The sequence below is a fragment of the Podarcis gaigeae genome, assembly GCF_964106915.1.
Source record: "Podarcis gaigeae genome assembly, chromosome: 9".
NCBI lineage: Eukaryota > Metazoa > Chordata > Lepidosauria > Squamata > Lacertidae > Podarcis > Podarcis gaigeae.
In genome coordinates this window covers 58,054,696-58,075,035 of record NC_139685.1, presented here as the reverse complement: position 1 = coordinate 58,075,035, position 20,340 = coordinate 58,054,696, and the positions used below count along the sequence as shown (strand labels likewise).

At 42.6% G+C, this 20,340-nt stretch overlaps 1 protein-coding gene and 1 long non-coding RNA gene across 2 annotated transcripts in view; one reads left to right on the top strand and one right to left on the bottom strand.

Moving 5' to 3' along the window:
- The window catches only part of LOC310852910, a 490,613-nt gene that overhangs the window by 187,922 nt on the left and 282,351 nt on the right, over window positions 1–20,340 (top strand). The window lies entirely within an intron of this gene.
- TACR3 (tachykinin receptor 3) overlaps window positions 1–20,340 on the bottom strand; it is a 35,148-nt gene that overhangs the window by 7,528 nt on the left and 7,280 nt on the right. Inside the window, exons 2-3 of the mRNA XM_083756698.1 lie at window positions 16,615–16,803; window positions 15,658–15,808 (exon numbers count right to left, since the gene is read on the bottom strand). Coding sequence (XP_083612824.1) covers window positions 15,658–15,808; window positions 16,615–16,803 — 340 coding nt within the window. The remainder of the gene's footprint in view (window positions 1–15,657; window positions 15,809–16,614; window positions 16,804–20,340) is intronic.

Below are 20,340 nucleotides of genomic sequence, written 5' to 3'. Positions count from 1 at the left end.
TACCCATGGTCTAGGTTATGCATTAAACAAGAAGGAAAGATTAAATACTCTTTAAATGAGGAGAAACCCACAATACACTTTTTAAAAAAGATGGTTGTCAGAAAGGACACTAAAATAAGATGCTCTGGGATGGCTTTAAGGGCACCCACCTCCCCTGCAAGCTTAGAGAGGTGTAGAGGAGGCGAATGCAGAGATTTAGCAATGGGCATCCTTTTTCCCTTTGGCGTAGTTATGACTGTAGCTCCATGGTAAGAGGATCTGCCTTGTGGTGGAAGGTTCCAGGCTCAATCCACATCACAGGTAAGACTGGGGTTGTGCTTTATGTGGAACCCCGGAAAGATGCTGCCAGTCAGTGTAGACAATACTGAGTTAAATAGACCAACCTTTTGATTTGGTATAAGGCAGCTTCCTATTTCAGTGCTAATTTTTTTGCTGCCCCCGTTTCTCTCTGTTTATGCTTGGATGATGCCTGAAAGCAAAGAAGCCACAATGCCATGACACACAACATCAAAAGTGGGTTTGTTCATGTCTTGTTGTTCCCATGGGTCATGTCTTCTGGCAGCTTGTGGATGATGGAAGCCTTCTTATAATTTATAACTGAATGCTTTCCCCAGTGTTTTGACCTGCCCGCCCTGTGTCACTGCAGACTCAGAGATCTGCTTCTGTTATATGTAGAACTGACCAAAAATAAATAAATAAATAAAAAATACTCCCGCGCCCACCACTGAAATTGGTAGTGCTGAAAAAGATGATGGAGATAACTTTTACTAAAAAGCCGGAGGCATTTCTATTAAGTAATTTAGATAAAGAGATCCCAAAAAATCTAAGAGAGGTATTCTTATTCTTGTATGCATCCACAGCGGCTCGTATACTTGTGGCCAAGGGATGGATAGATCACGAGGCTCCAAAAATAACAGATTGGCAAATCAAATTACAGGAATTGGTGGAGACGGCTCAACTGACTAGTAAACTCAGAGGGAAATCAAATCAAAAATTTGCGGAAAAATGGGATGGTTATAGAAGATATGTTCAAAAATACAATAATAGTTTTGACTCCATGCTAGCATTCAAGTGATAAAGGAACTAAAAGGAGGTGGACAACAATTAAGGATTTATTATGTTTTCAGAATGTATTAGAAAAAATATATAGAAAGGTTTATTGTTTTGTGTACATTCAAATGTAAGATAAAATATATGCAAAAGGGACTTGACAGGAAGTCAAAGTTGAAGAAAAGATTTTGGAAGATAAAAGGGGAAAAATATTTACTTTCATTATTATCATTTTATGTGTGGGTGTGGGTGTCTGCACATATGTGTGTTGTTGAATGCAATGTTTGGGAGGAAATAAGACAGTAAATAACAAATAACAAACTAAAAAAGAAAAGAAAAAGAAATTGGTAGTGCTGGTGATCCAATAATTAATACTGCATTTATTTAGAGTTACCTCCATGCATTCATTAATTTTCACATTCTTTTTGACCATCTAAAGCAGTTTTCCCCAACCTTGGGTCTCCAGCTGTTTTTGGACTACAACTCCCACCATCCCTAGCTAGCAAGACCAGTGGTCAGATTGATGGGAATTGTAGTCTAAAAACAGCTGGAGACCCAAGGTTGGGAAACACTGAAGTAGGGCACCAGCAGTTGAAGGCCACTGGGCCAAATCTGTCCACCCTCTGTGATGCCATCAACACATCAATTTTCAACTGCAGCAGGGAAAGAGAGATACAGATGAGTATTATTTATGTCAAAATAAATTGGCAGTAGGCAATTTTGAGGGTGGGGCAAAGGGGAGCTTTGGCTCAGCAACCTCCAAGGTGGCTGGAGAGTAAAAAATAATTGTTCCCATCAATGAAGACATGAAAAATTAGTTATAGTGGAAAGGTTTGGTTTTGAGGGGTTACTATGTGTCAGCCAACATTCATTCTTAAATATTTATCTGGAAGTGCAGTTGCATGTCTTAAGCAGTAATATTTACATGCTGCTCAGCAACACATGCTCTCCAGGTAGTTTGCAGTAAATAATACTAATAACGACAACAACAATAACAGCAGCAGCAGCAACAACAAGAAATTGTTTAAAGCAATTTAAGCACCTCCATGAAATTAGAACTAAACAAAATCAGCAACAGCATGAAACAGTCTAAAAGCAGCAACGTCAAACAACATCAGTACAAAGATGAAAATAGTACTTCTAGATTTTAACATTTTAAATGATTCTATGGTTACAAGACATGGTAAAATAAATTAAAGTGTTGAAAGGACTCCAGCCAGGTGTGGAACCACTGAAAAGAGTTTCTATTGTTTTGATTGCTCCTGCAATTGCAATGATCAATCTATTTCCGCACAAGAAGTTTGAAGACATGCCAAATCATTGCTTCACCGCTATGAATTTGGAGGATTTGGAAAACTGCGTCTTAGAATGATAGAATCATAGAACTGTAGAGTTAGAAGGGACCCCAAGGGTCAACTTGTCTAAGTAAGGTAGGAATCTCAACACACAGTCCCCCATCCAATTTGAAACCAGACCAGACCCTGCTTAAGCTTTGCAAATATGCTAACTGCTTTATTACTGCACTCTGGGAGGAATAAAACTAGTGCTTTTCCTCAGTGCTACTTTAGCCCTATAAATATAGAAAATTGTAGTCCAGCTCTCCTCCTACTGCAATAACTACCACTTACATTTTAACAGTGTGCATTTATTTATTGCATTTTCTCCCAACACAAGAACATTTCCTTGTAAAGAGTAGGCAGCATATACTTAAAGAGAAAATATTTTGCTTTTGTTCATGGACGGCTTCTTTCCCTATCATTGAAGTCCATTTCAGATTGAAGCTGCTAAAATGGAATAGGAAACATGTCCCTCTCTAGATGTTGTCAAGACTCCCTCTTTCATCATCCCTGGGTCTGAAGGGACTGGAATATAACAAAATCTAGAGAGACATAGGTTCTCCATTCCGGCTGCTAGTCATGAAAGAGAAGAAGGAAACATGACCTCAGTACTGAGCACTCACACTTTGCTCCTCCTCTCTGCTTTGGTCACATGTTTTGCATTATTAAACATTATGGGATTGCATTATGAGTTTTCCCATCCTTCCTGCCCTTGGGGAAAGTGGGGTCTTTCAACATGATGATGTCACATCACCTTTTTTTTTTTTGCACTACTAGGAGTGCAATTCTATCTATGGGACTTACTTCCAGGTCAGTGGGTATTGGATAGCACCTAAATGCAATTGCTGCAGTAGTTGGTGGGTTGTAACTGAAAGGAAATATGAGGCAGGTAAAGAAGAATGGAAGGCAAAGATGTCTACAGCAATATCTCCAAGAGCCAACTTTGTGTGGTGACAGCAACATAGAAGAGGTTGGGATGAAAGAAGGAAGAAAGTGCGTGGCTTTGCAACACTGGGGGTGTTCTATGAGGGTATAATTTGCGTACCTATGTGTCTGTTAGCTGAGCTCTACAAATCAGCATCTGTGTGCATCTATAGAGATAGATTGTGCTTATGTTCAAAGTAACACGTGAACGAGCCTTCTGTTATACATAAAAACATATGGAAATGTTGAATTAAGGGTGAAATCCTATGGACCTCCAAAGTGTGTGAGAGAGGTCTGTTGCTGTCCAATGCTAGATCCCACAGAGAAAGCAGCAAGGCTGCTCAGGACCATGGATAGCTCCAAGTGAGCAACTTGCTCCAACTTTAGTCCAGAGCAGACTGGGAGCCTTTAAGTCACTGTTTCCTGACTATCTCCTCCAGACTCTATCTGCTAATGGAGAACTTCAGAGCTTTAAAGCACCAACCCCCTGTACTGAAGACAGGAATGCTTTGTCTATCCATAGCCTTCTGCTGGTGGGAGGCATCTGGTTCCCCATCTTAGGGGAAAGTGCCCAATAGGGTCCAGGCTCTCATCACAGAGGCCCTGGTGGCTTGGGAATTTATTCTGGGGGCTCCTGTTTGACAGCTTTGAGTGCAGTGGTTTGCTGATTTCCAGCAGTCAACTCTGACTCTGTGTCTAGATAGCTGCTGGATTCAGGGATCATGATAGTTGCACTGTCCTGGCTCCTCTGCAGGTGGTAATAGCAAAAGTGGGGCATTTCAGGATTGCAAAAGGGGAAGGTTGTGATTTCTGGATCCAAAGCCCCTCATTCCCAGATGCCTTCTCACCCTGGGAAAAAAAAGATCTGCAAGCCCTGACACTGCACAACTATTTTCTGAATCAATGATGGAGAAAATTTGAAAAAGCAAAAGAAAATCAAACAAGGATAAAAAAAAAGGAAAAGCCACCCCATTTAGTTTTTTAAAAACATTATTAATTATTTTTAAGTTGTATAACAAATGTAACCAATAAAAATAAATTAAAGAGAGGAAAGAACATTACAAAATCTGGACCTTAACCAATTGAACAAATTCAGAAACAAAAATATGAAGATGTTTCTTTGTGAAGAAAACTTTTGAATAAATGTAAAGGGTTACAAAAACAACAACAAGAAGAAGACAAACATTTAACAAATCCATATATTGGCACACACCCTAGGGACTCTCCTTTCGTTGTCTGAAATATTTGCATAAGCAATAAATTTCTACCAGTCTCCTGCAAATTTTTCTCTGCATTTACTTCCTCTAGCTATTCTTAGTGCACATGTAAGTTTCTCTGCTAGGGCTACCTGCCAAATCCTTTTACACAATGCTGTTAAATCAGCTCCATTAAGGTCCTTCCAAAAGCTGGCAATAGTCATACGCGCAGCTACAAAATTAGCCAAGCAGGGATTTATCAAGTCTGTATTATCATCTGTAAATACATTCAGTAGCACAGGCTCTGGGGTCTTCCTAATAGATGGTTAGGTGATTTTACCCATGCTGCACCTTGACTTGGACAAGCCTGGCAGGGCTTAAGAAGTGGTGACTCCTCTGCTAAAGATTCCACTCCTTTGTTACTCCAAAGTAGGGAAGACTGGGATCAGGTGGATGGTGTGCCTGCTCAGTCTGCAGTCCAGCTGCTGGTTTTGGGTTCTTTATCTTTAAATTACACCTGTAGTGGACAGCTCTTCAAAGAGAAGTCTGCCTTCTGCAGAGTAGGGCACACGGCCACACCAGCCACTCCAGACTTTGTTCTAAGCTCAGCTCTGATGCCACTGTCCCATTTTCCCTGTCCCTTTTATCTGTCTTACGTTCCAGAAATGCTGACTTGTCTATAGTATGGCATCATTAGTGGACTGAAAAACAGTACCCAGTACTACAGGCAAAATTATTATTATATTGTCATAAATCATCCAGCAATTTTCACGGCAAATTGCATTTCTCCACTCCATTTCTTCCGTTCCCAGTGGGTTAGGTTGTTCCTTGCATTGAGCTGGCAGGCATATGGCGTCAATCAATCAATATGATTAAGCACTTGGTGATCAGTCTGGCTGTTTCTCACCAGCTTCTCCCAAGTTCTGCTTTATCCTAAGGAATCAGTAGATAATTTATTTATTTTTATCCAGCAACCTGACGTGTCACTTTGAAAATATATAAAAGTGTATAAATGAGTGCACCTTTCAATCAATATTTATCCTTCCTGGAAACTGTCGTTTGTTAAAGGTGCCAAGAATTGCGAGGAGCTAAAATTCCTGGAGTGGTTCAACACTCAAGTCCTCTTAACACACAAGCCAGTGTGGTGCAGTGGATAAGAGCGGTAGACTCGTAATCTGGGGAACCGGGTTCGCTTCTCCGCTCCTCTACATGCAGCTGCTGGGTGACCTTGGGCTAGTCACACTTCTTCGAAGTCTCTCAGCCCCACTCACCTCACAGAGTGTTTGTTGTGGGGGAGGAAGGGAAAGGAGAATGTTAGCTGCTTTGAGACTCCTTAGGGTAGTGATAAAGTGGGCTATCAAATCCAAACTCCTCCTCCTCCTCTTCCTCTTCTCCTTCTTCTTCTTCTCTCCCCCAGAGAAGTCTGGGAACTGTATCCCAGGGAGTCCTCTATCAACTCAGCCCCATTAACAAAGGTGCTTTGGGTGAAGCCATGATCATTTAAAGTGCCATGATATTGTTTAAAATGTTTAGTGCAGATGGGGCCCTAGACTCAACATGCACCTTGGCAGAGGTGAGGGACCTTCTTTTCTACTGACTGTCACATTCCCTTGGAGGTCATTCCCATGGCAAGAAAGGGCAGATCCAGAACCAAAAGGACGCCCCCTTTCTCTCTCTTTCTGCCACTCCCTTCCTCTCTGTCACCCCTCCTCCTCAGATGAAATTAGGCCAAGGCCCCCATGTTGCCCACCTTCCAGCTCTATGACATCCAGTTTCTAATTCAAGGAGAATGAGGAGGTGGGGGAGGAGGAGCCGACACATAAAGCCAGTGATTGGCAAGCAGTTCCCTTTCCCCTAGTAAGGGCATTGTGCTACATAGATGCCTGAAGAAGACCTGAGGCTTCTTCATTTGCCTGGAATATAGATGGGATGCATGGTTTGCATTAGGGAACATTGTTTGACACCCCGTCAGGAGCACTGATGGGGAAATGTATTTCAGTGGTTACTACCCATGACAGCTATGTCCTGCCTCCACTGTCAGGGGCAGTATATGCACCTGAATAGCAGTTACTGGGAATCACAGGTGGGCATACTGATGTTGCCCTCATGTCCCACTTGCAGGCTTCCCACAGGCAACTGGTTGGCCACTGTGAGAACAGGATGCTGGACTAAATAGGCCATAGGTTTGATCCAGCAGGCTCTTTTTATGTTCTTATGTCACAGAACAGAATTTTCTGTTCTTAGCATAATAATGGGCAAAGTTAAGAACAACCACCACAAACCCTCTTGCAACACTGATTGAGCTATCCTTATCAAAGGGGTCTTGGTTTCAAGACTGAGGTTTGATGAGGCCCTAAGCTACTGAAGGTAATGAGGCCCTTTATATGTCCAGTTGTCCTTTGTCAACAACAAATTGTCACTGTTTTTTGTGTTGAACATAGGCTATATGGTAATTTATGGACCTAATAGGTATCTAAAGCCATTTGCACATGTAGAATGTAGGCACCCTATATATAGAAATGAGCAAACCAGTGATATTTTTGGGAGCAGGCTAGCAGGCAGGGCCCTCTACTTACATCTGGAGCCTACACAACACAAAGCACTGTTGCTGCATGTAGGTTTGGTTTTATTTGTTTTCCTATCTTATATTTGGGAAACAGACATCCAGTTGTTGTTGTTTTACATTTTTTGGGGGCCCCTAAGAGAGTGGGGTCCTAAGCTACAGCTTGTTTAGCTTATATGTAAATCTGGCACTGGCCTCAAGAGGATTACAACAAAATTGCAATGCTATCAAGTTTTCCAAGCACCTCAGCAATAAACTATTTCTTTGTCCTTTGGAGTTGCCTTTTAACAACCGCAGTAAACTTTGCACAGAAAGTGGAATTGATGGCCCAAAATACTGGATGCTTGCAAAGGTTAATGGCAGAGAAGCACCTATCTTTTTCTATTTGAAAATAACATGGATGCAGGGATATTTGAGACTCATCTCCCGCAGCCTAATTAATATTCTGCCCACTATCAATCCATGCAATTGCTAAGTGCATGAATGATGCCACCTCTAGTTTGGTTCCGAGCTGCATGAAGCAATTGTCAATAATGATAAGAGAACCCCATTAAAAAAAAATAAGAGTGAAAAGACAGAACTTGTTTGACACATAAAACACCATTTATTTGGAAGAGGCCTCTGTTCTTTGGGAGAAGTCATTTGGTTTGAATGAATCACAGGGAAAGTCAAGGTGCGGGAGCATATCTACATTGCTATGCATTAAATCCATTTATTACCAAGTTTGATATCAACAGACCTTTTGCCCTCCCAATTTTAGTGTTAAATTAAGAGCCGGAAATTGAATTAATTGCTATTCCGTTAGCAGAGTATAAGGAAATGTGTTCCATTGCCTTTAGTAGTGGGATGGTTAAATAAATAGTATGCAGTGGCAGGAAAGTTGACGTTAACAGGCTTAATTCAAATTAGAGATGCCTGTGAGAATATAGATGAGATTTCTGAAAAAATTCTCTTTCTTTCCGGATGTTTGGAACAAGAAATGGAGAGGCAGGTGGTTATTATAAATCCTAGCTCTGATCTGGGCAGAAAGATCTGTGAGCAAAAACAAGTCCTGCGTTGGGTTCTCCTCTTTCGCCAGTGTTAGGCTACTGAAAGGAGGAAAAACCCATTGCATACAGAATTCTAGAATCTGCTCAGCTAGAGGTACAGAAACTATGCCCAAGCATATGTGAAGATTGTTGGCAGCACTGCTGGAGCCAGCCAAAAGAGAATTTGCTGCCTCAGGTAAATATGGGTTTATTGCTTGTCTTGCTCCACACAAACCATGAGTGGTAACCAAAGCTTTGTTCATGGATTTACAGCTTGTGGTTTTCCTGGAGGAGACAAACTGAGCCCGAATTTGGATGACATGCTAAGCCAAACAATGGCTTCTCTTCAGAGTAGCACAGCAGCACCACCAGAGGGGGAACAAAGCATCCAAAATATCCTCTCTGGGAACCCACCGGCTTGCGATAAACCATGGTTTGGCTCTGTGATCTGAACCAGTGGTTTGCTCAAGGCAAGCCAGTGAACTTTATAAGTCTTCTTCAGGCATTACAACTAAGAAGGGGCAACTAGAGTAGAAAAGCACTCTTGGTCTGCACTTTTAGCTTGTTTCTGTCATCACATGACTTGTGCCAGCTTCCTTGTTTTCTGATGGAACTTCTGCAGCAAGGGAGCAAGCAATATTTATTTATACCCCTCCCTCCTCATCCAAGGCCAGGCTCAGGGCAGCTAACAAGCAATAATAAAAACAAGTTGAATGAATACAACTTAAAAACAAGATTAAAATACAACATTAAAATATTGAAACATTAAAATATTAAAATGCAGCCTCATCACAGGAGGAGAAAGGAAAAAGAAAGAAGAAAGAGGGGGAGGGAATCAAATTGGCTCCAAGCCAAAGGCCAGGCAGAACAACTCTGTCTTACAGGCCCTGCGGAAAGAATTCAGATCCTGCAGGGCCCTGGTCTCATGAGGCAGAGCGTTCCACCAGGTTGGAGCCAGTGTTAAAAAGGCCCTGGCTCTGGTTGAAGCTAATCTTCCTTAGGGCTCGGGACCACTAGGGTGTTGCTATTTATGGACATTGAGGCTCTCTGTGGGGCACACCGGGAGAGGCGGTCCCGTAGGTACGAGGGTCCTAGGCCGTGAAGGGCTTTAGGTGCAGCTATGGAATGGCAATAGTCTTGGTGAGTGATTTGGACAATGGAAGTGCTGCCCTGATCATTCTCCCATACCTTACAGAAGCTTTTGAAACCATCCATCATGTTATTCTTCTGGGTCACATATCAGGGTTGGGCTTAGCACGAAGTGCATTACAATGTGTTCAACGGGGCATACATCCAGCATATGCAGGATTATATCCTTAGAGATTTCTTTGTTCTGAGCATTGCTTTCAAATAAATTTTCTTCTGCACTTCTTCTTTACAGTGTCTGGCACAGCGAGTGATTTCTCACTTTATCACCACCACCAGACCTTTGACAGATCCTTAGCAGCAGAAGGACCTTTGCTAACAGAAAAGGAGATGGTGGCACGAACCTAGAAAATTGCCTTGTAAAGGATTTGGCTGTTGTTTCATTATAGCATTTAGCCTATAAGCTGAAGATAATGGGAAGCTTTTTAATGGATGACATGGTACATGGTGTTCTCATTCTCACTCTTTACAGACCATGCTAATGACCTAAACGTAGCATTCCAGAATGGTACTTTCAGCATATATTTAGCCAGTTTTGATTTCTCTCTCTCCCCCCCCCCCCCTCTCCTTGTGCTTCAATATTAAGCATAGTGATCTGCTCTTTGGGACAAATGAGTGTTGATTTACTGCATAGGTCAACAACCATTCTGAGTCCAGGGGCAGATATAGGCAACCTCTTGGCATCACAAGAGAGACACTGATGATGCTAAAAACCCACCCATCCACTGCAAAACAAGCAACACATTATAAATATCCCCCAAAACAAATAAAAAACCAAAAACACGAACAGAGCAAACAAGTCTTGCTGGGGGAGAAGGACCATAATTGAGTGGTAGAGCACCTGCTTTGTGTAATCTCTGATATCCTCAGATAGGACTGGGGAAGTCTCCTTGTCTGAAAACTTTGAGACTCACTGCCAGTCAGTGTGGATTATATTGAGCTAGATGAACCAATGTTCTGGTTTGGTATAAAGCAGCTTTTTATGTCCTTATTGCTCCAACCCCTACCCCCAAAACGAAAAGTGAGAGCAAAAGTCACATTTTATTTTAGCAGGCACAATGTCTGTGGGCAATGTGTTGGGGATCCCACATCAGTAATCTGGAGAAATGTGTAATTTCACTCATTGAAAAATTATAACTTGTATGTGGATAACTACAAGAGAATTTGGGTATTAAAATGGTTTTTCAAATTGTATATCTGAATTTGAGCTTTTGGGTCAAGCTTAAAGTTTTGAAGATGTGCTCCAAATGATTTTGTATCAATGCAATATGGATAGCTTTGACATTCAGTTACCAAAGTAGGTTTCTGCCTCTCAGATATGACATTTGACCGCTCTTAAACAGCAGAAGGTTGCAACTAAATCTTGCACACAATTAAGCTGGCATCAAGCTTCAGAAAAACTGCTGCCGAAATAGTTCTAGGGTAAAGGAGAGAGCATTTGTTTTGTACAAGGTGCTCAATGCTCCAGCAATCTCAGTTACTAGAGCAGAAATTAATCTGGCCCATAAAAATGAGTCCGTCAAACACTGCCCACCGGCAATCCTTTATCAGCACTCCAGCCCCCACTGCAAGGGGAGGAGTAGAGATTTGAATTCTAGGTAAGCTGTCACTCATGGCTTGAATTGCAATAGTGGCATCTAAACTCACAGACTGAGGGGTGCTGGGGGGGGGGAGCAGGACAGCCCTTTGCTCACCTCTCTCCTTGAGAGGCCTTCGTACAAACTGCCACAGCTGTTGGAAGAGGTGGCGCCTGACCTGGAGAAATGTGCTTGTTGTGCTCAGAAGCCAGGAGACAGTGTGATGTAGTAGTTAGAGGGCTTATCCACACATACATCTTGCCTGCTGTTTTCCAGGCACAGGTCTGAGCTCTGAAGCTCCATATCCAAGTGCTTTCCCCTCCCTGCCCCCAGAGCATTTCCTGCAAAAATAAGCCTGCTCTTTAAAGCTGAAGTGCAAAACTGGTAATTTGGGTTTTCTGTGGATTGCTCTTGGCTCCAATTCAGCTTTAAAGAGTAGATCTTCATGGGGAAAGCTCTGGAGCAAAAGAAAGAGTGCTCAGACACAGAGATCTGAGGTGTGGACCATGCCTGGGAAGCACAGAGAAAAGGTAAGTGTAGATAAACCCTAGGACCTGGGAGACCAGGGTTCAAATTCCCACTTGGCTATAAAGCTCACGGGGTGACCTTGGGTCAGTCCAATTCTCTCAGCCTAACTTACCTCGCAGGCAAAACAAAAAAAATTCCTTCCAGTTTTGACTATGGCAGACCATAGTTTTGACTATGTTTGGACTATGGCAGACCAACACGGCTACCTATCTGTAACTTACCTCACAGGATTGTTGTGAGGAAAAAATGAGGAGGATGAAAATTATGTGTATCACCTTGGACTCCATGGAGGAAAGGCAGGATAAAAATGCAATCAGAAAAACAGTAAGTAATTCTTCTGACTGGGATTCTGAAGTAGGGAATGGGTGAATATGTCAATATCACTCAAAGGTACTACTGAATTTTCACAAGGGTTTAAAAACTGGACTTAAGGCTGGAGAAGCTGAAATTTACAGGTTCTCCCATGTCTTGTCTTGTAGTTAATCCTATACTCTGCATTTTCAACCCTCTTAGTTTCACTGACAAAATGAAAAGGAGGTAGTAAAATGGCTCATCCAGTTCCCTCTTGTGCTAGGCACAGAAATACTGGTGTGACCCAATTCCTCTTTGCACACCCTGTATTGTTGTTGTTGTTGTTATTTCTATGCCACACTATACCTGAAGGTCTCAAGGCAATTCACATAAATATCAAATACATAAAATCAAGACAAAAATAACAACCCAATAACACGCCACCCCCCCCCCCGAGAGCCAGCATTTTAAAAAGGGTATAGGAAGTAGATCAAGTCAGGCAAAGGCCTGGTTAAAAAGGAACGTTTTTGCCTGGTGCGTAAAGGTGTATAATGAAGGCGCCAGGTGAACTTCCACAGATGGGGAGCAACTGCAGAGAAGGCCTGTTCTTGTGTTGCCACCCTTTGGACCTTTTGAGAAGGAGGCACACGAAGGAGGGCCTCAGAAGATGATCTCAGGGTCTGGGTGGGTTCATATGGGAAGAGGCAGTCCTTGAGGTATTGTGGTCCTGAGCCGTTTAAGGCTTTATAGGTCAAAACCAGCACTTTGAATTGGGCCCGGAAACTAATTGGTAGCCAATGCTGTTGGACCAGGATCGGTGTAATACGCTCAAACCGTCTTGCTCTGGTGAGCAACCTGGCCACTGAATTCTGCAACAACTGAAGTTTCCGAACCGACTTCAAAGGCAGTCCTATGTATAACACATTGCATCTGGTAAGCATAGACAACAGGAGTTAGGCTATCCCTGTCCAAATAGGGGTGTAGCTAAGCCACTAGTCGAAGCTGCTGGAAGGCACTCCAGGCCACTGAGACCACCTGAGCCTCAAGTAATAGCAAAGGATCCAGGAGTACCCCCAAGCTACAGACCTGCTCCTTCAGAGAAAGTGTAACCCCATCAAAAGCAGGCGATCTCCCACCCATCCGGTTTCGGAAACCACCCACTAACCCACCCTCAGTCTTATCTGGATTGAGATTCAGTTTGTTGGCTCTCATCCAGTCAATTACTGAGGCAAGACACTGGTCCAGAACTTCCACTGCCTCACCTGCAGATGTAAAGGAGAAATAGAGCTGAGTGTCATCAGCATACTGCTGACAACATACTCCAAACCTCCGGATAACCCCACCCAGCAGTTTCATGTAGATGTTAAATAATGTAGGGGATAGAATTGAGCCCTGTGTAACCCCACATTGAAGGTTCCACGGGGCTGAAAACCACCCCCCAAGTAACACCCTCTGGGAGTGACCATTCAAGTAGGACTGGGACCACTGCAAAGCAGTGCCACTCACTCCTAGTTTGGAGAGTTGCTCCAGAAGGATACCATGGTTGATGGTATCAAAAGCCACTGAGAGGTTGAAAAGAATTAACAGGGAAATGTTTCCCTTGTCTCTCTCTTGACAGAGGTCATCATACAGAACGACCAAGGCAGTTTCTGTGGCAAAACCAGGCCTAAACCCTGATTGAAATGGATCCATAAAACCAGCTTCTTCCAAGAGCACCTGGATCTGGTCTGCGACCACTCGCTCCAGAACCTTCTATAGAGATGCCAGTAACTCAGATACAGCCAATCGAGGCCACACGTCTTTTATTTATTTTAGATTGTATTCTCCCTCATCTCCCTCATCTCCGAGCTGGTAAGAATATTTTTATTAAAACAAAAAGACGGAGAGGCAGATACTGTATGTTTTTACAGCTTCCCCCCGAGAACAGGCACACACTGTCCTCTAGCCGGTCCTCAAATGCCTGTGCAATCAGAAAAGATGCTAACAGTCACACCTGAAATTGAAAGTGCCATGGTTCCTTCCAGTGTGACTGAAAAAATAAAAAGGAGGTGGGAAACCCATCAGCCAAACATTTCAGGCCATACATTATGCAAAAGGCAGCACCCGCTCAATCAGGGAGAAGCAGGACTTCATTAATGTCATGGATGAAAGTCAGGTTGATAAATGGCATCATCATTTTAACCAAGGCCATTGGGAGCTCTTTCATTAGTGCTTAGAATATTTTTTTTAAGCCATAGCAAAGACAGAACCGACAGCAGAGAAGACAGGATACTGACATCCTGTTATCATAGTGGATTTATTAGAGCCAGGCTGTTCAGTTAGCTATAAGTATAAACACACACACACACACACACACACACACACACACACACACGTATCATCTATCATCTATCTATGTATCTATCTATCATCTATCTATCTATCATCTATCATCTATCATCTAATCTATCTATCATCTATCTATCCATCTATCCATCCATCATCTATCATCTATCTATCTATCTATCATCTATCTATCTATTTATCTATCTATCTATCTATATCTATCTATCTATCTATCTATCTATCTATCATCTATCTATCATCTATCTATCTATCTATCTATCTATCTATCTATCATCTATCTATCTATCTATCTATCATCTATCTATCTATCATCTATCTCTATCTATCTATCTATCTATCTATCTATCTATCTATCTATCTATCTATCATCTCTATCATCTATCTATCTATCTATCTATCTATCTATCTATCTATCTATCTATCATCTATCTATCCATTCATCTATCATCTATCTATATCTATCCATTCATCTATCATCTATCTATCATCTGTCTATCTATCTATCTATCTATCTATCTATCTATCTATCTATCTATCTATCATCTATCTACCTACCTACCTACCTACCTATCTATATCTATCTATCTATCTATCTATCTATCTATCTATCTATCTATCTATCTATCTATCTCTATCTATCTATCTATCTATCTATCTATCTATCTATCTATCTATATCTATCTATCATCTATCTATCTCTATCTATCTATCATCTATCTATCATCTATCTATCTATCTATCTATCTATCTATCTATCTATCTATCTATCATCTATCTATCTATCTATCTATCTATCTATCTCTATCTATCATCTATCTATCTATATCTATCTATCATCTATCTATCTATCATCTATCTATCTATCTATCTATCTATCTATCTATCTATCTATCTATCTATCTATCTATATCTATCATCTATCATCTATCTATCTATCAACTACCTATCGTCTATCTTTCTATCTATCATCTCCTACTTTCCCACTTACCAGCGTAGGGCTTAAGGTACCTATAAATGTGACACACCAACTGGACAGAGACCATTTATCTACAATGATCCATGCACTGATAATATCAAGGGCGAGTTTGATTTTATGTAGGGCTGCCTTGGAGGCTGGTCCAGAAACTGTGGCTAGTGTAGAATGCTGTGGCACAGCTGTTGGGCTTTAAAAGGTGCTTTTAAACACATGGCATGTACACAGCCTTCCTCTCTCTGCTTCCCATTCCTCCAAGCAGCAGCCAACACAGAGAAGCAGAACGAAGGAAATAGGAAACCCACAACATGGAGCCATCCCATCACACGTTTTGCATTATTAAATATCCCAAGGGCAAAAGGACGAGGCAGTGCAAAAGCCATTCATTCGCTATCACTATCCTGTGCTGGTCCTTGGAGCAGCAAGGCAGCGATGCACATTGGTTGTCACACCAAGGAGAGCTGAGAGTTTCTGGGCCTCAGTGTCCTGACCACCTCTTCTATGCTCCCACTTCCTTTGGAGAGAAGGAGAGTTTCAGCCCTTTGGCCTGAAGATGGATGCTTCTCCTGTACCCCAGGACCTCACGCCTACTGTGCTGTCTGCACCATTGGAATGTGCATTACAAAACAGGCAATCACAACCATAAAGCTACAGGAATTAATCCTGTACTAACTAAGCAAGAATTAGTGGTACATTACCTTCCTCTTGGCTTTCAGCTGCTCGTGATATTTGTCAGATGTATCGCCAGGGATCTCTCCGCCCCAAAGGGTAATTCCAACGATTGTGTAAGTGATACCCATGACAAGCAGTGGGAAACAATAGACAAGGGCGATCACAATGACGTGGTACCTGCAAGAGAGCAGCACTGAACTGATGCATTCTTGGAGAAGGACCCTTCAGAAGTTAAGCATCTGGTTGTCTTGGTAAAACAACCAGGCTTCATTTGAAAGATAGGGAAACGTGGGCAGTGTGCCCATTCAACATTAGGAATAGTATACTAATTTCTTTTTCACACACAACATCCCTTCATCTTGTGTGAAGGGAACAAGAAAGGGAAAAGAACTTCCATCCAAGATAGGGGAGGTTGGTCCATTTGGGTGAATGGGACACTGCACCACCAACCTTGGTCTGCCCTCAGCCATGCCTACCTTCCTAGGGAGGCTGTTAGCTTCCTTTTCCTTAATCAGAGGCAATACCTTTAAAGCACACCTGAAGCACTTTCTCTGCACCTTCCCATAAGGCTGCCAGGAACAGATTACTCTTGTCAGAGGTCTGAGCTTCCAGAGCTGTTGAAATGTGGCTAAGGGCTGCCCAGGGTTGTATATGGACCTAGAGCAACTGTTTGCCCACCTATGATCTAAGGATATGTTTGATCCTATAGGAGCTCCTTCTTGACACCCGAGGTCTTCTGATGAGGGCCTGTGGTTGCTGGAGCCAACTTCCTAGCTGACACTGCATCCATGGCAACAGAAATGATGAAGGAAGGCCACTCATTTTCCTCCTTTACCTCTACCTCTCCACTAAGGACTTTCACTATTAATTCAAGCTACGAGCTACGCAATCTTTGCTGTGGTCCAGCACAATAGGCTATGCTCTTAGGAGGCCCACACAACATCAGCAAAGCATGCAAAAGCGCCATTTAAAGCGCGACTTACGTAAATCGCTGTTTCATGCCGCCTGGCCACGAAACGTAGCACAAAGTCCTTGCGGGCATCACATTCGTCTTGGAAAAGAGGCACTGTGGCAAGGCAAGCAGGAAGGCCAGAATCCATATGCTTGCAATTACCACTTTCGTAGCTGTGGCAGACAGTCTAGGTTTCAAGGGGTCAATAATGGCCATATATCTGTGGAAACAAAATTGGCAGAAAACGTTACAAAATCGGGAATGGTTTGAATACTTTCTCTTTCATACAATACAATGCAGGAAATGAAAATGACTCTTTTGTAACGTCTCTCGCCACTCCACAGTGGTTGGGCAATAGGATGGCTACAGTGCCGCAAGGCAGAAGATAAATAACTGAAGGCTCCCATGATCCAAAAGTAATAACCCACAGAGGAACTGCCCAGTAAGTCGCTCATTTGATTCATTGTTCAGGCCTTTCATCTTTCCGTTTCCCCTGCAGAGGAGTGATTATGTCTTGCCTTGACATTGCCTGGGACTGGATCCTCTTGACTCAGTAGAAGCCTCAACATGCTTCCTACAGACATGTCCATAGGGTCATGTGTCACACAGCTGCTCCATTCATTGGAATGTATGTGTATATGCTTGACTCATGTAATCACCCCTCTCTCACAAAAAAAGTAATGGAGGCAGAAGATGGCTCAAATCACACCCACCAATGTACAGTGGGTGTACCAATGCCCATACAATTACTAGAGGTTCCTGGGAAGAGGGAACTTCTTTTCTTAACATTCTTTTCTTCTTTTCTTTTGGCTTCACACGGTAACTTCCCAGTTTGCTATTTCAAGATCAAGATGCCTTTCTTCCTTTTTTTTTTCATTACCTCTGAACATGTGCACAACAGGCAGATTTTTATTCCAGTTCATTTTAGTGTTTTTATGTATCATTTTTTATGATGTTCATAAAGCATCAAGGCCCTTTTGTGCATTCGCTCTTGTCTACGTTGCTGTTGACAGCAGAACCGGTGTTGGTGGGGCACTAAATCTAAGCGATGGAACAGGCTGTATTATTCTCCATACTACCTTGTAAATATATATGGGGTAGATCATGATAGTTCAAAGGATGGTAATTGGTTCTGTGTTTGTAATCACAAGTGCCCGCCTATCTGGCTAGACTGTTGCAGGATTGTATAATAAACAGCTATTACCCTGATCAAACTCTAACAGAGCTGAATGTCTATTCAATGTCCATTCTAGAACCTACTGGGACATTTTTTTTTTTTAAAAAAAAAGATGAGGTGAGCAAAATTTCAGATTTTTATACAGTTAAATTAAGGGAAACCTATCAGTTTGCAATGCTGGTACAGTGGGGACTGGGACCAAGGCTTGCCCATTCATTGGAAATTTATCCAACTGCTTCAAAGTATGAGTCCTGGAAAAGATGTTGAAGAGCTTCCAATGGGGTCTGTGTTTCTCCAGAGGAGGGAATGTAGCCCATGCTTTGCAGGTGAAGGGTTGCCAGTTCAATTCCTAGCATCTCCAGCTAAAAGGGGTTCAGGTGATGGGTCCGTTTCCATCACCTCAGCTCAAGACCCTGGAAAAACAGCTGTCACTCAGGATGGACAAGATGAGCTAGATGGGTCTCTCACCTGGTGTAAGGAAGCTACCTGCAATCCTGTGGGAAGCCTTTTCCTGTCTTGTTTCTATTGTTACATTTGTGTCTCACTCTTACTCATCCACTGTCACTTACCCCACCCCATCCCATTGCTAGGCACAATGCACACTCATAAGAGTGTGAAAATGAGAACCTGGTGTGGGTTGCTGATTCCCTCTTTCCCTGGCCAGGAGATGGAAGGAGCAATGAATGAGAGGGTGCTGACTTCTAGCAACTCTAGCTCATCACAGGGCACTAGGCAAATAGCTATTATGATTATTATTTTTGCAATGCAGCCCCTCTGTTTTCTTACCCTAAGGAATATTATCACTTTTGTACATACAGTGGTACTTAATTCATTCTGGAGGTCCGTACGTAACCTGAAACTGTTCTTAACCTGAAGCACCACTTTAGCTAATAGGGTCTCCTGCTGCTGCTATACTGTTCTCATCCTGAAGCAAAGTTCTTAACCTGAAGCACTATTTCTGGGTTAGCGGAGTCTGTAACCTGAAGCGTCTGTAACCTGAAGCGTATGTAACCCGAGGTACCACTGTACTTGTTTGTGTAGTAACCTTGAATTGCAAACTGTGCTATAAGACAGGTAACAAAGAAAGATTTCAACCCTGATTACTTCACGATTGAGTTATTTGAGGCACATGGGTGAACAAGCATTTCGTTTGGATGAGATGATACACATTTGGTACATGTGCTTTAATTGGATAGATGGTTATTTCAACATTCTGTTGCTGATGCTTCAAGGAAGTTGTTCTGTATATTTAAGGAGTGGGGAAAACACATGTCCCAAGCACACACAATCTCTGTTCGCCTCTACCAGTCAGCGACCTAATCTCACAAATTAAGATTCCTATTCTTATTAGGTAGCAGAAAACAAAAGTTCCACAGACTCATTACTGTAAAGAGTGGCAGGGGAGAACCTTGTTGTGCGTTGCAGTGTGTACGCTGGAGGGAAATAAAACAAATAGTCCATAAAATGGTGTCTTGTGAAAAAAAGATTTTAAGAAGGCATATTTGAGAAAGATGATCTTTTAGTACCCATTTCTTTGGAAATATCATTTGCAGAAAACACTGTAAGACAATGACTTTCTATGGAAACCCACGAGAAATAATCAGCTCAGGTTTCCCACAGTTTTAGCAATATAAACATCAAGAACATCTGCGAAATTACATTGTTTCAGTCCCAGCATACCCACAGGACATAAAACTGTGCAAGTGTAAGAGGCTTGGATGTCATTTTAGGATAAAAATGAACATTAACTTAGGTATAGGAAGTAGAAAAATCTGGAAGAAAAATGCATGGGCAACCCCCTCTGCCCACCAAGTAGCCTGTAGCAGAACACATGTTCTGCATGCAACACATCCCAGGTTCAATCTTTGGCATCTTAGGATAGGACTGGGAAGGTCTTCTGCGTGCTATCCTGGGGAGCTGCTGCTAGTCAATGTAGGGCTGATGCAGGGTCCATCCATGCCTCCATTTGCCCTGCAGCCTTTCCCTGCAAACACCTGTGCTTTACTGCTGAATCAGACCAAAGTTTACAGTGCCTGCTGTGGCTGTAGAGACTGATATGGGAGAGATATGTTTTGTTGCAGCTGGGGTAGATGAAGGCATCCTGTTTAGCTGCTGCAGATGCAGCATGGCGTTTCTTCTCTCTCCGCTCCTCCCAGCAGTTATTCCTCCTCTGGTCACTGTTACGGATGTCTGTCTCCAGGCCCTGCAGTCGTCTGCGAGGGATTCCCACAGAGTGGGGTTGATCTTGCCAGCCATCATGTCATGTTTGCAGACCTCTTTGCAGTGCAGAGTTGGTCTGCCAATGAGCCCGGTGCCTGAAGCCAGCTCCCCATAGAGTATGTCCTTGGAGATCCTTCCGTCTTCCATTTTTGTGGACATGACCAAGCCAGTATAGATGTTGCCGAGACAGGAGTGTGAACGTGCTGGGAATGTTTGTTTGGGAGACGACATCTTTATTTGAGACTCTGGCCTGCCATGTGATGCCCAAAAGTTTCTTGACACAGCACATGTGGAAAGTGTTGAGGCATTGCTCCTGGCAGTTATATGTTGCCCCATGACCCACTTCTATAAAGCAGCGTG